Genomic DNA, 15,147 nt, shown 5'->3' with positions numbered 1-15,147 from the left:
TGCAACTTTATCTCCACAATACATTAAATTAATGGACTTTAACCATTACCATATGTAAGATCAGTTCCTATTTTTTTTCTTTTATTTTTTTCTCTTTTTTCTCATCACAAAGCAAATATGATTTTGTAGAAATGGAGTATAAATGGTAACTTTACTTCTGAACAAGGCAAATAAAGAACTGAATCAAGGCTTTAATTAACCACCACAAGGTTCCAAAACTATGACATTTCTTTAAAAATAATTTTTAAATTACATTAATCTGATTTTTTTTCATGATTTATTTTGAAAAACATGAGATCATAAATACTCTAACCCACTCCTCTCCAGTGCTAATTTCTTCTAAAACAGTCACCCTCAGCAAAACAAAACTTCAGATCCTTGAGGAAGATGATTTGACTCCAGGCTTTTAAGAAGATGGCTGAACTTTGGCTCATAGTGGACCGGCTGACAGAGCAGGAGGCATAATCCAGAGCAGGCAAGAGGAATGGCACATCCTGGAGAAGGGGTTATGCCATCTGTCTGCAGGTCATTACAGAGGTACTGGTATTGCCTTCATCCAAAGCAGGATGTGCACCCATGTGTTTGCAGGTTACTGCTTGTACACACGTGAAAGGTGAAATGGCAGCATCAGCTCAGAGAAAGAGTTGATAGCTGTGGTTTACTCCTGATGAGCCTCACTGAGAGGTGAAAGAATCCAAAACTTTGTGACCTGGTAAGACAGGACACTGAGTCTGAAAAGCAGAGAAGTGAAGACTTCATCTGGAATCGCCCTGAAGGATGAACAAGGAAGGAACTGAGAAGCTGATGATCAGTCTGTTGCACAGTCAGACTGTGAAGGAATTCCGAGGGTCTGGCTAACATGAAAAGCAACACTACCATTTAAAATAAAAAGTGGCTGTTAATATTCAATGAAAAAAATGTAAATTAAAAAACAATGAAAAGACACTTACCCATTGACTAGCAAACTGGTTCATGTCACGGAAAACCAAAAGGAAAAATAAAGATGACAGGGTATAACAGGAAAATGATGAATGTCTCATTGAATTAGGAAAAAAAAAAAGACAATTACATCGAATATGCTCACTTGAAAAGATCAGTCAATTAAATGAAGAACACAGTATAGAAATGCAAAAATCAACAGAAAAAAAAAGTCCAAATAGTGTACTTGTGAAGGTGCCTAAAGCAGACATACATTTTTTCTTGCAAAATTCTGAAAAAGGTTTTTACTGTCTCTCCAAAACCAAATGAAACAAATCACAACCCAAAATCATGCGCTAATGCACTAGCACAGAAAGAACAGTTTTAATTTTTTGCTGGTGGTCTCACCAATCTACATAGCATACCCTTTTCATTTCACAGATTATTCCTGCTGGGAGTGACAACACGGGAGTGACAGAAGTCAGTGAGGTTTACATATCCTTCAAAAGCACATCCATGCTCCACTGTGGAGTATCTACAGTCCTACAGCAGACTACTGTCAAAACAGTCCCTGTCCTTGGAGACCAAATTAAAAAAAAAAAACATTAAATTACCTAATCATTTCTTTCCTCTATTTTCAGCATATTCCTTGGCATGAATGCTGGGTCTATAATCCATTTACCACCAAACCTTAATAAATTAAAACCTGTCTGCAAAGGACAATATTTTGGCTCTATTTTACAATTACAAAGGAGTCCTAAAGTGGGCTCTTTTTCTGTTGCAACCCGAGAGAAATTCCTGGAGGGGCTGTGAGTCAAGAAATCCTCTGAATGTTCAACAGACTCACAGGTCAAAGCAAACAAATTACAGAAGCACTCTGTGTGCTCCCTGGTGGAAGATGAGGAGTTGTGTCTCACATGATGCTTATAGGGATCGGCTGATGCACACTTCTGTACCAGCAGAGCTATGTGATGCATCTCAGTTTGTTTGAAATTAATGTAAGGACAGCCTGCAGTATGTGATGTTTCAGATCAACCAAACAGGAATTAAACATACAAAATTCCACTTACCTCTTGCCCCCCATCCAGTATGCAGAGTTTAGCTGTCTGTTTCTTGGCGTCAACCAAGACGTTAAACATTGTACACAGATAAGGAGGGATACGCAAGTCTGTCGATTTGTTTGTCTTTTGCAGCTTCAGTTCAAATGCAATTCTTGTTCTGTGTATTAAAACGCAATTTGGAATATGAGTATCTTTGATAATTCTGAACAAGCACAGTAAACATGTATAAATCTCACGGAACACTTTGGCTTAACAATATATGTATGCATGAGAACATTTTAGAATTAAAATCCTGTAAATTCAGAATATCAATCTTTCAATAGACAATTGCACTGATGGTAATCTCAAGGTTCTGCACTTCAGTGAATTCAGTTGAACAATAAAAGTATTCTTGCTTTCTAGATAACAATATGTTTCCTTGTGTTTAATTTAAAGCAATGAAAATACCCCTTATTTTCCAGGTTTTCTATGCTAAAATGCAGTTTTTGGTATAAAATGCTTGCTTCTAAGAAATATAATGAAAAAAATCCTCTTTGGCTTTAACAGAAAGAGAATTTTGATAAAGAAAATCACTTTAACACTAAGAAAATATTGATATATATATTGAAAATTAAGACATATCAGGAGATATGTAACACAACTCCCTATTTTCTACTCATATCAGTGTAAATAAGGAGCAATTTCACTGAAATAAACTATAATTCAACATTCTTACAGATAAAATGTTTTATTTTCACCCTTATTTTAAAATGTGGGTACCAGAAATTCACAGAGTGGTTTTAGAAGATGGGAACAGAAGAATTCTATTTCCATTACAAAAATTCTTAAGATCATATTAGTATCACAAGAAGAGTTATAGTAGAAGAATTCCATAATGTTTTTCTGAGTTGCTTCTCTAATCTTTATAATCTGGCATACAGTATCTTTGACCACACAAAAACATAATTAGTGTATTAAGACTGGTGTGTTACGCATTAAGTCTAAAATATTAATATATTTTATGGTCTGTTGATAAAACAGTGAGGTTTTTTTTCTTTCTTTTCCTGGCTCAAAATCAATATAATCTATAATGTAATGTATAATGTAATATCTGTAGCACTGAATCACCTTGCTAGTCTTTGTTTTTAGACTAAGATGATACTAATAGTCTTCCATTCCTTTAAGACTTCACCATTTTTCTAAGATTTCTTCGATAACTATAACTGACTGAGCTTTTATGCCAAATTCTTTAGAACAGATGGATTGCTTTAATTTTAGTGTTTCCTACCTTTCTTTGTTAGAGCTTTAACTTTTATTCCATTCCCTTTATCATTCCCCTTTCATAATCAAATAGAAAAGTTCTTTTAAATGTTTCTGTTTCTTTAATCATGATTTCATCTCTCTAGGTCTAGCAACAGGCTCATATCCTTAGCCTGAGATTCCACTTTTTCCTACTGTGTTTAGAGAAGATAATGCAATACTATGACATCTGTAAATATACTCTGCTTGTTTAGCTTTTCTTATCAATACTGTACATTCTATGATTAACACAAATTATCTAGAAATTTTATTTTCCCCCATTCTATTTTTTTTTAAAATCTGTATTTTTATATGTCCAGATTAAGTTTTCTGAAGCACTTAACTGTACTTCTCTGTAAATTTTCTAGACATACAGATATTTCTTCTAAACTCAGTGATATTTACTGAAAGCTATGGCAGAGAGGCCTTTTATATCACCCATAATTAATTTAAAAGAATATACCAATAAAGGTAAGATAAGCTCAAGGAAAAACAGCACATTTTCTGTAATTTTCAGAAATTTAGCACTATAAAACTTAATTGCAACTGGATGACTATCAGCCAGCCCTCTTTTTATTTTATTGTATAAATACAGAAATATTGTACACTCTACAGTTTTTGAAGTATTTCCTAGAGACAGAACTCTAAAATTGACGAATTAAATAATACTATTAACTGAACATGAAGAATAATGTAGTAAAAGGGGAGGGAAATGTGCAAAAAGAGAAAGATGTCTTCTAGAAGAATTCTGAGTTCTGTTCATATTTGCTACTAATATGGAATTAAAAAAACCAAACTTGATTTATTCACTTCCAAGGGTAAGATAGAGAAATTCTCCTTGGTGTTTCCCAGATGTTGCCAAAATGCTGATTGCCAGATGCTGGAAATAAACACAAATCATGATCTCTTTAGAATTGCCCTGGTTCTTGTGACAGGATTCTGGTATAGATATACCTCTGCAAGCCAGCATGATCCCTCCTGTGTTCATTTTCAAATCTCTCACAATTTTTAAGTGATCATTTCAACTGTACCTTTTAACGCACGCTTCTATCATGTCAGTAGCCATGAGTTTAAGTCTCTGCTCTAAATGGTGGGCAAATTCTGGTTCTGGCCAGTGAAGATCAAAGACAAACATCTGCAGAGCATCCAGTTTCCAGAAAAGATCTTCTGATGTAGCTGATCCATTGCTATAAGAAACAAAACAAAACAAACCCCCCAGAAACAGAAGATAAATGTATGGATGTCTATCCCAGCTGCCACATAATTAAGGTAGTAAGATTTCCTTATCACACCACCTTCCTCCTTCATTTCCCTGTATCTTTTAGCACAGTTGCTCTTATTTAAAAAATGTGAAAATGGTAGTGGGAAATTTAAAATACACCCTCTTAGGGTGAAAAAAGTGAATGATTTCTCATTTGTTAGCTGAGAAATACGGCAGTGTAGGGAGGTAGATGGGACCTTGGGGAGCATGGAAAATGAAATAGCTCAAGTTTCAGATCAAGATAGGAAAAATACAGGGCACAGGAATAGTAAGGATATTTTCAATATACTGAAGACTTTGTGTATATATTTTCTTGCCTTCATGACTCTGGCAGATAAGTCTACCAAAGAAATGAGGATGCTAGTAGTAATATAGTAAAAGAGAACCAGACAAACAGTCCCTCGATAAATGCTCATGAATTCTAACTGAGGGAAAAGCATTAGATCTGGGTGGGGAGAAAAAAAAATAAACAAAAAAAAACCCAAAACAAAAAAAAACAGAGAAGAGAAGAGAAACTAAAGAAATTGGTGTACAAACAAAACCCGTGGATTAATATGGCTCTATAACATCTCAGACTGTCCATAATGTTTTAAAGGTCTTCCACCCTGATCTGACTGCTAAATTTAAATACAATCGCTTGTGATGAAATGCAACAACTTAAAGCTAAACTAAGCAGTAAGTTCATTTACACTTCCACTGTCAATACAGATTAATTCCATTTTCATGATGAATTGTACTGCAGTGCCTGAGTTACCGTTTATGATTAGTGTATACTATGCAACGTTGAATTCCAGGATGTGAGTGGCACAAGCAACCAAAACTCAGCCTGACAGTCCCAATTCAGATCCAAACAGCTTAAATACACCATCACTACCATCATTTTGTTTCTTCTGCCTTATGACTAAAGAACAGAATTATCGAAGTGTCAAGTGACCCCAGCTCTCATGGAATCAGTGAGCACTGACTGAGCTCAGGACAGAGCAGGGTCAGACTCAGAACCAAATGAAACAACCAGAAAGGACCTCTAATATCTAACCACCTACTGCACCCCTCAGACAGCAGCACCACAACTGGGTCACACCGGGTTAGGCCAGGCAGTGGGCAGTGAGGTGAATTAAAGCACAGCTCGTTCCGGGCTCTGAAGCGGCAGCAGGAACACACACTTCAGTCTCACACCTGCATCCATCTCACACCTTCCAGCCACACCCAGGCACCTCTTGCTCCTCTGCCTCAAGGCTACCACAGCCAGCGCTGTCGTCTGCAGTGTTGCCCCATGCAGCTCAGGGCCAGGGGAGTGGACAGCCAGGCAGTGACAACCCGGGAGAAGGGGCTCCTGCCTAAGGGAAAGGCTGCCTCTGAGCCACCAGCTCTGGCTCTGGTTTTAATGGTGCAGGTTTTGGTACCTTCAGGGTGCAGAGCAGGATATTCCACAGTTCCAACACACTTTTTACTTTAGGCTTTTTTGATATTATGCTTATTTTCCCCACTTCTGTTACGCAGTAGCTGTTAATTTAGTACTGTATTGTGGTCCTCAAAGAAAACAGCAAAAACAGGAAAAAGGCCCATGGGACTGCTAAGGTTACAACTTGCACTGGGGTTCTACCTGTTGAGGGACCGTTTTCATACATCACTAAGTTTAATTAAGGAATAGAAAGAAAAAAACAACCAGAGCTTCTGGAAAATTTATAATCCTGTTAGACTGCTTTTCAGTTATATGACAAGCAAATATTGAAGATATCATTGCATCTGCTGTGTGTGCTGGCAGTGAGTGAAGCTGCAGATGCTTTTGAACCTTATCTGATTCAAAAGTGACTAAAGCAAGTTTTGAGATGACTGGAGTAAAAAGTAAGATAAATCATATGGGGACAGAAATGGGACAATCTCAGTATTTATGTAACTGTTGATAAAACACATATTTTCTAGAAAACAAACCAAACTTTCTCAAGAAACAAAACTAATAATTTTCATCATCAGATTATAAAATTTAACCATATTTTACTCTCCCATAGTTGTTTCTTTTTTGCCTGATGGAATATATCAGGAAAGGAAATTCTTTAGGATTCAGGAGGACTAATGCATTCATAATAACATAAATGTATTCTTATGCACATTTACTACTTTGTTTACTACTACATTGTAGTAGTAGTCACTTAATTTTGTTTGATTAGACTACCAAATAAAGTTTCACAATTATAATAAATGTAATAACAGGCACAGGTTCATGGAAGAATTTGTTCTGTGAGAAACACTAATTCATTTGTTCTCTTTTTATATAATTTTGAGTTTTCATCCTTTAATTTTTTATTCAACATTGTCCAATGACATTTGAATTTGACTAACATATCCTACTAATAAGATGAGGAAAGAAAATAAAGTGCTACAACAGAAATTGTTTGTTCCTGGTTCACACATCCAAACGCAAACATCTAATTTGTTTGCTAAATGCTGCAAAAGAAGAGCTAAACTCAGATTTTATGTCTTCCTGGCACAGGAGTAATTCCCGCATTCAAATCAAGACTAAATATATATCCATAATTCGAAAGTCTTTTCTTTTTGTAAAGGGATACGACACATTCTTGGCTATTGAATTTTTTTTATTTGAGTTTGCATGGTAAAGTGACTTCAGTCTAAAGAAGGGAATAGTATTTCTCTACCAGGAAACTGAACTGACATTCTTTCTTTAAAAACTATAATAGTTATCCATAGTCTTAAAATTAAGCACAAACTCTCCTGCTTTGCTGGCCAAAACAACATTTCAGGTACTGTCTAGTTGTCCATTCTTATTAATCAAGTCATGGCAGTAAGAGAAGGTTACCAGGGATTAAAAGAGGCAAATATTATGTGCTTCCTGTTATATTGCCGTTTTTTCTAATGGGAATTTAACTTTGTATTTGGTCACACTTTGACTGGAAGAGTAACCAGGTATCTCCAGAGGTCCCTTTTAAATTATTTTATGGCTTTAGTCCTTGCATCATACTGAATACAGAAAAAAAAAAAAAAAAAAAAGAAAAAAAAAAAAAAAAGAAAGAGATCCAAGACATAATGTTTCTCCAAGAACCTGCAGCATATCAAATTTAGGAGTTGCATGCAGCCTCCTAGGCATGCAGCCTTAATTCACTTATCCACTGACAGCTGAAAGAGGCAGCTTCCCACTGGGCTTGCCAGGTACCTAAGCAGTAGCAATTAGTCAAACAGTCCACTAATAAAGTACACCGGTTGCAAGATACTCCCACACATGACTCCAGAGTAGATTTAGAATGAATAATTTCTTGCCTACATGTGAAACTCCATAGGGTGGCTTGGGATATGAAAAAACAAGTATTAAATAACTAAGAATATTATCAATCAACCAAAAGATTCAAAAGCAGCTGGTTTCAATTCTTCTGTAGTCTACCAGGGACAGGAATGGTCATTTTACAAATTACTGCAATTTTTTTTAAGGTTACTACTGAGATACTACCCACTAGCATTTTGTGAGGACCACTTACAAAACATGGCACAGACACCACATCCCTAGTGAGCCCCCAGCTTGTGAACTCCAGCTTTTTATTCTTTATGCTGCCTCAAAATATATGTTCAGGTCTGAGAAACTCAATTGAGAATTTCTTCAACAGAACAGAACTTTCAGTAATTTCAGTTAGTGCCAAGTCCTTCAAAGACATTGGGGACAGAGCTACCCCATGACTCCTCTTAGTTCAAGAGTGAGGCAACCTAAGGATCAAGCAATGAAAGGAAGTTTTTTGAGTCTTCTTTCTTACTGCATATCAGTATTTTTGGAAGGAAGGAAATTTGCCTCACAGTATAAATTTGTCTTCCAGAATGCTCAATAGGATCTAGATATTCAAAACTCCTTATTCCATAGAAAGCAGATCAGACAGATTTCACTATGCCATCAGTTCTATGGCTATACTTTTAAATACCCATCCTTACAAATGCAGGCCATGGCCTCCTACCACTTTACTGGGGGTAAGCTCTGACAGGAACGTATGTGGCACTGCAGACACAACCCCTCAGAACAGAAATGAAAGATGGCCTCCTGACTCATTCAGCACTCACAAACACACAGAGAGGGCCAGCACAGGAGCTCAGACCTACTCAAACCAACTCCCTCTGTATCGCTACTGGAGCACTGTGACTGCTCCAGCCTTGTGCCACTCATTATAGCTGAGCCACAGCAGGAAGGTTATAGATGACACATTTCCTTTGATTTTGCTTCTGGGTGGAAGACCAGACAGGACCATTCTCCTAGAAGCATATATCTGATTCCAGGTTTCCCCAGCCTTGAATTTTCCTGAAGCTGATGTTTTAGACTGGCACCAGAGAGCAACAGACAAGCTGTATCTATAGTATTTCTGGTCAGTGACACTATGTTATATCTGCACTGAAAAGAGTAATCTATAAATTAAACCACAAACAATTAAAATCACCCACATATTTAACTTAAAAGCCAAGTCCAGAAGACACAAAAAACCCCATATTTGAAATATGAAGAGCAACAAAAAATAGTTTATTTGAATTAATGAGCAAGTAAGGAAAAACTCCTGATTGTGTCTGACTGAAAGCTTTTACAGAATATTCAAACATTTTGCCTCTTTAAGATTATCTTCAGCCAAACGGAAGAGTAATTCACAGTGCTCTGCATGTCTAGCCAATGCGTCCTCTGAGTTACGTTCTCCAGAGACCAATCAAGAAAAACAGACTACTACTCATCATTTCCTCTTCTCATATCTCACTTTCCAATGCCCAAAAAGAAGTGGAAAAAAGCTAATGATCTTTCTAAATGCAGTTATAAGTAGCATATATTTATTGCTCCAAAACAAATGATCAAGGAGAAAAACGGAAACAATTAAAAAAATATAAACAATGTTTGCTAGTAATGTTCAAGAGAAATATAGCAACTTTAAAGTGAAAATCTATTTTCATCAATAAAGTACACAAATGGATGCCCAACTGTGTATATATTTTCACTTCTTTCTCTTCAGCAAAATTATTAGGTAGGCACATAATAGCTCAATTGAATATGAATATAGTTAAACATGAGCTTGAGAGCATGGACACAAACATTAGTAAAGTTTGGAGAATAATAAATCTCTTTCTATTACATATAAAAGAGACAAAGGACTTCAGGAAACCCTTAACACAGTTGGCTCACAGACTACTCATTCTCCTTCTTTTTGACTCTAGATTCCTCATCGTGTAATTCAAATTGATAGCGATTAATTGGCCAAAATCATCACTTTCAAAGAGAAAGAGGAAAGTCCAGCAGAACTCTGTGATATACACAGTCATCTTCTTGCCAAACCATCAGTTTTGTGGCCAGGAGGAGGGAACACAGTGAACTGGGAAAGAAAGACTTGGGGGAAGCAGTGGACAGAAGGAGTCTACTTGTGCTCCTCCATTAGATGACCCTGCTGACTGTATATATAATTCAGTGTACCACTCCAGTCCACATAAGCTGTGGTGTTCATCACATTGAAAAAGAAAACTGTCAGGAAGCTCTGGATTTTGCTTAGCAGGTATTGGAGCAAAGGTATTGGGTTACTCCTTCTTGAAGAATTTAACTAGTAAATGTATTCTCCCAGAAAAAGACGGCATGGGAGAAGAGGGGGAAAATAAACCCCCCCTCCTTTCTTTTACATAGCAGTGAAAGTGACCCACTTCCTCTGCCAGAAACTGAGCCACCATTACCAGGAAGAAAAAGGAAACTTCTTAGCAAGGGAGGAGGAACAAGTGTCTTGCAGTGCTATTGCTTTCCTTTTTTTACCCATATACATGACCATTCTGAGAATTTACTTGGCTCTTCAGTAGAATGCAGATAGGCTGATTCTTAAAATACTGCCTGGATACCAGAGTATTACAAAGGTAACTTAATGCTGCCTGCAATCGAGACTGTCAATTCATACACATTTTAAAAATATAACTTCAAAGCTCTATGTTTGAAGAGGTGCCTCCATCAGAGAGAGCACCATGGCAGATCTCTGCTTGAATGCTATGTGGGGTGGCTGAAAGGGGACGATGGCCTCAAAAAGGTCACAACCACAGTAAGAGACACCGCTCACCCCAACTTCTCTTGAAAAGCAGCAGAATGAGAACTACTTCTGGTGAGTGTTTACAGCATGTCAACCTCACTGCTCATCAAATGCTATGAAAACCTCAATGGCTGGTTTAGGATTTTATGCATACTGTGTCATATATACCATGAAACTAAATACAAGAACATGTGCAAGGAGGATGGGTGAATGCTTGCATGTGTTTTGACAACAGAGCCTAGGAATATAGTGCTGCACCAAACCCTTCATTTAGGAAAGATCTACCACTACAACCCTCCAACCAGAATCTGTATTAATTATAAATTCAGTTTTCAGAATACATGAAATTTCATCTATACAATTTATTTTTACTGGATGGGGCTGCTAGAAAGCAGACTACAAGAGCACATCCAAGACTAGCAACTCTTAACTTTGAAAACTATTCTAAAAAAAAGTGACCTTTGAAAACCTGGGGATAACCGAAAGGAATTTGAGTTCCAGAAGGCCAATTAGTTTGTATTCAAAGCTGAAACGACTTGCATAAGCACATCAGGAGAAACCTAGCATTACTATAGTAAACACAAAAGGTACCAAAGCCAATGATTAAGAGGAATTCTGCCACTTTTTAGGGGAATTAACAGCAGAACAACAATCATAATACTCCCTTTGTACAAGGAGTCACATGAAAAAGACAAGGGATAATGGCTTTGAGCTACTTCTGGGGAGTTTCTGATTTAAAAAGTAGAGGAAGTTTTTCACAATGAAGACAATCAGCCATTGGAATAATCTCCCCCAGAGGAAATGATGGATTCTCCAACATTATACATTTTTGAAATTCATCTGGAGAGGGCATTAGGCGATGCTTTCACCAAGAAAAGTTGGATTAGATGATCCTTGAGGTCCCTTTTAACACGGTATTCTATGATTGTATTAACTCTTGCAGAAATAGATCTAGTGCTATTTAGGAGTCTGTCATAAAACTTGAGAAGACAACACTTGTCTTGAAATGATATTATCAACATATGTGTTTAGAACGTGTGTTTTTTGAAGTCTTTAACATTCATGCTTTCCTATAACAACTTTTGCTAAAATAAGGTTCTTGAGCCTTTCTCCAGCATATATTAATGTGTCCTCACACAGAAATCAGACCTGTAACTATGGGAATATTTCCACAGAGCACTGAAATATTGGGAAAAAATCAGAAAGAAATATTTTTTTTCAAGCGAACAAAGAAAGGGATGTGCTTCTATTCTTAGTACTTATTAACATTTTACTAATTTCCTGTAACATGGATATTGAATCTGATGACAATATTTACAATCAATGACTTTCAGAACCAATATAAAATGAGTTAATCAAACCCATGCAAAAAATATAATGGGCTGCCTCATTTTACAAAACCACAATCTAAAATCAATCATCCGAAAGGTTCCCCACTGCTTATTAATTCAAAACAGTCATTAGGTTGTTTAGAGTATTAAACATTATTCCTGCTATGACAGACCTTTGCCAAGTTGATTTTCTAAGTTACCAGGTTTAAGACTGCTACATTTTAACGCACTAGAAAGAGCAACTCACTAACAGTCCATGCTTGGCTCACTCCCAAGAAACAACAATTTCCAACTAAGAGAGGATGAACACCATGCAATCCAAATACAGCTGCACAGAACACTAGCAAGGCCATGCAGAGCTGACATACAGTCAGAAAGTTATTGAAGAATACACACGTGGAGTCATACATAGAAGTCATCCAGGTTGGTGTAGTAAAGCTAGGTATTTGTGGAAGATTAAGAGGCAAACTTGGAACTTTTGGAAGAGCTACATTAGGAAGACTGTTGGTGATGCTCCTGTGAAGAAATAAACAATGTAGGAATACAATAAAAAATAGAATATTTAGAGGACAACAGGGGAGAACCCCTTGTTAGACAGAAAGCTATAGGCAGGTGCTTTGTTCAGATTTTGTAAAAAGTACTTACTTGACAGGTTGCCATGACTCTTGTTCAAGACCTCTGTGAATGGACTGGGCAATTGATGATTCCATGAGATCAATATAGCGGACGACCATGGGAACAAAAATTTCTTGCAAGTGCTTGTGAAACTTTCCATTGCACAAAAGTGCTTTAAAAAACAAACAAGAGACAAAAATGTCAGACCTTTTGTTATAGGAAGAAGCGTATCTTAAAATGTTTTAGTACAAAAAGGCATTATAAGAATAAGATCTAGCTTGTGTAGGAAATACAGTTCAGAAAAGATAAATGAGGTGTTCCATAATGACAGTGTAGTACATTTCAAACTGTCAGTGCAATGAAAACTAGGTACATACTGAAGCTCTCTACTGAACCAGAACCTTTTTGCATCTTCTTAAAATTAATAATATGCTTTGCCAAATCTAAACATTAGCAATTTTGTTCATTACTTCTACATCAAGACAGGACAAAATTACCTGAACAAATAAAAAAAAAGTATTTGAAAGCTATTCATAAGCAGTAGAATATTACCTACTTCAGAGATGGGACTTACTACATGAAAAACTGCATACACATGCAAACTGAACATGTTCAAAATCTGAAAATTAGGTTGCTATCACCACTGCTCGTCTCTGTATTCCCTGAAGTGTTCTCTCAGCAAATGCTAACTCTTATCATACTAATGTCCTGTCCCACCAAGGGAATATATGTTTCATGTTTTGAATGTGTCTGTGTTTGCCCTTTAATCTCGCACTGTTATTAGGACCTATAAGAATATTTCCCTATGCATATGGAAATCAAAGAAGCTCAGCCACAGAGAGAAATTTTAATGACCTTGGCAACCTTCCTTTCCTCTTCTCCGTATTCTCTTGTTTTAAATTCTTTTGTAGGTTTCTCCTCCCACCTATTCTAGCACACAGGCTTCTTGTATGATTGGATGGGCACCAAAACCACATTTTGAGGAGGCTTCCTCCTCTTCCTAAGAAGAAAAGCCTGCATCACAGGGCTCACCGTGGACACCATCTTTTAAAATTACAATCCCTTTTGTTTTACTCCCAATGCCACTCTATGTATAACATCTCAAAGTAATTTCTATAGCTTCCAGAAACTACTTTTCCTTCCGTTCCTGAATCATGTCCAGCCCCAACAGAACCTGGGAGAGATGGAGACTATGGGGAAAACTTGCCATCAAGTTTCTGTCCCCTGTTGCTACTTGTATTGCAAGGATGTGCTCTTGCCGCTGAATGTCTGGACCTTATGTTACTGTTTTTCTTGAATACAGTGAACTGAAAGCAAAAAACTATTTTCTTGAAAACATCCTTGTAGGATGTTTTTCCTTATAGGAAATACCTATCAATCACCTTTACCTGAGGTAACAATATTGTATTATCAGCTCTCTCTGGGTTTGTGTAAGTGCCTTTCTTGCTAAGAATTTTTAAACTTTCAGCTAATTTCCAACCACTTTAGATGCAGGGGTGGAGATATCAGATATATGAAGTTCTATAAAAACAGGCAGCTAGGTAGTAGGCAGAGATTATTAGGGTTTCCACTGAGAAAAAAGCAGAGGTGTAGGATCATCTCTTTATTAAACACTTGGGAATCCACCCTTGAGAGTACCTGTGAATCCATTATTTACACTGCCTCCTCAAAATAATTGTTAACTAGTTAGTTCTGGCTTATTATTTATATATCAAGAACTCAAAACAGTGGTATTTTTCTCTATTTATAACTGTTTTATAGATCTTAAAACTACAGCACCTTTTACCAGCAACAAAAATGACTGAGGAGGATTTGGATATTAATACAAAGGTTGCACAGTAAACAGCTGATGCGCCCTTCTTTGAGGAACAACAGGTTGCTGGGATTCATTTGCATATTAGTCTGAGTTTCAAGGCAACTTTGACCTGAAAAGTAACAACAAGAATACAACTGTGCCAATTAAATCAATCTTGCTGCTTTATAGTGAACCAGTGAAGAACTGTAATTAATCAGGTAATCACAGTTACCTGAAGGGACAAGCTTATAGTTTAGTGTTTTCTGAGCACACCGCAGAAATGCTCTGCTACAAGCACTGCTCTGGGAATTACAGTAATGAAGTCTCGTGGGCAGGAGGGTGACTTGTTGTTTCAAAGCCAGCATGAAATTTTAAGAAGTCACAAGCAATAAAGGTGTTCAGCCTAAAAAGCTGAATCATTTTCCTAACATCATGATGCCAGTCTTTACAGGGAAGTGAATTTTTCCAAAATTATGCCAAGACTTATTGTCACTTCACCTACACGGAATTCCCTCTCTATGTGGGAACACACAACTGTCTTGGATCAACAACTCCATGAGTATTCTGTTTTCCCGGAGTTCAGGACATGGCAGCTCTGTTTTACCCATCTGGAGATCTCCATTAAGGACTAATGCAGGGCAGGGAGAGAACTCGGAGCACAGGGATAAGTGATGTAGCTGAGTATCATCATGAGACTCATGGCACTCTACCCTATGATTAAAATTGATCTTGCCAAAAGGTACCACCTGTGCATGAAAGCAGATGGGAAACAAGAGATCCTTGAGGAAATCCATACTTCAGATCCCTCAACTACCACTTGTCTTCAAAGCTATGTAGCTTAATTCTCCATTGTCTTTTC

General features: G+C 37.0%; 1 protein-coding gene across 10 annotated transcripts in view; it reads right to left on the bottom strand.

Moving 5' to 3' along the window:
- The window catches only part of CADPS2 (calcium dependent secretion activator 2), a 285,396-nt gene that overhangs the window by 36,116 nt on the left and 234,133 nt on the right, over positions 1–15,147 (bottom strand). For 6 of the 10 annotated variants that reach the window (XM_066183000.1, XM_066183003.1, XM_066183002.1 and 3 more), the window contains 4 exons: positions 12,524–12,665; positions 4,289–4,444; positions 1,989–2,136; positions 951–965 (listed from right to left, as the gene is read on the bottom strand). In XM_066183000.1, the coding sequence (XP_066039097.1) occupies positions 951–965; positions 1,989–2,136; positions 4,289–4,444; positions 12,524–12,665 (461 nt within the window). Of the gene's footprint in view, positions 1–950; positions 1,495–1,988; positions 2,137–4,288; positions 4,445–11,938; positions 12,395–12,523; positions 12,666–15,147 lie in introns of those variants that run through there. The other 4 variants (XM_066183008.1, XR_010720761.1, XM_066183001.1 and 1 more) reach the window with 4 other exon arrangements.

Source organism: Chamaea fasciata, unplaced genomic scaffold (genome assembly GCF_029207755.1).
Source record: "Chamaea fasciata isolate MVZ Bird 193981 ecotype frontalis unplaced genomic scaffold, bChaFas1.0.hap1 SCAF_5, whole genome shotgun sequence".
Classification (NCBI taxonomy): domain Eukaryota; kingdom Metazoa; phylum Chordata; class Aves; order Passeriformes; family Sylviidae; genus Chamaea; species Chamaea fasciata.
Note: the sequence above shows the minus strand (reverse complement) of the source record. Positions and strands in the feature narration are given on the sequence as shown.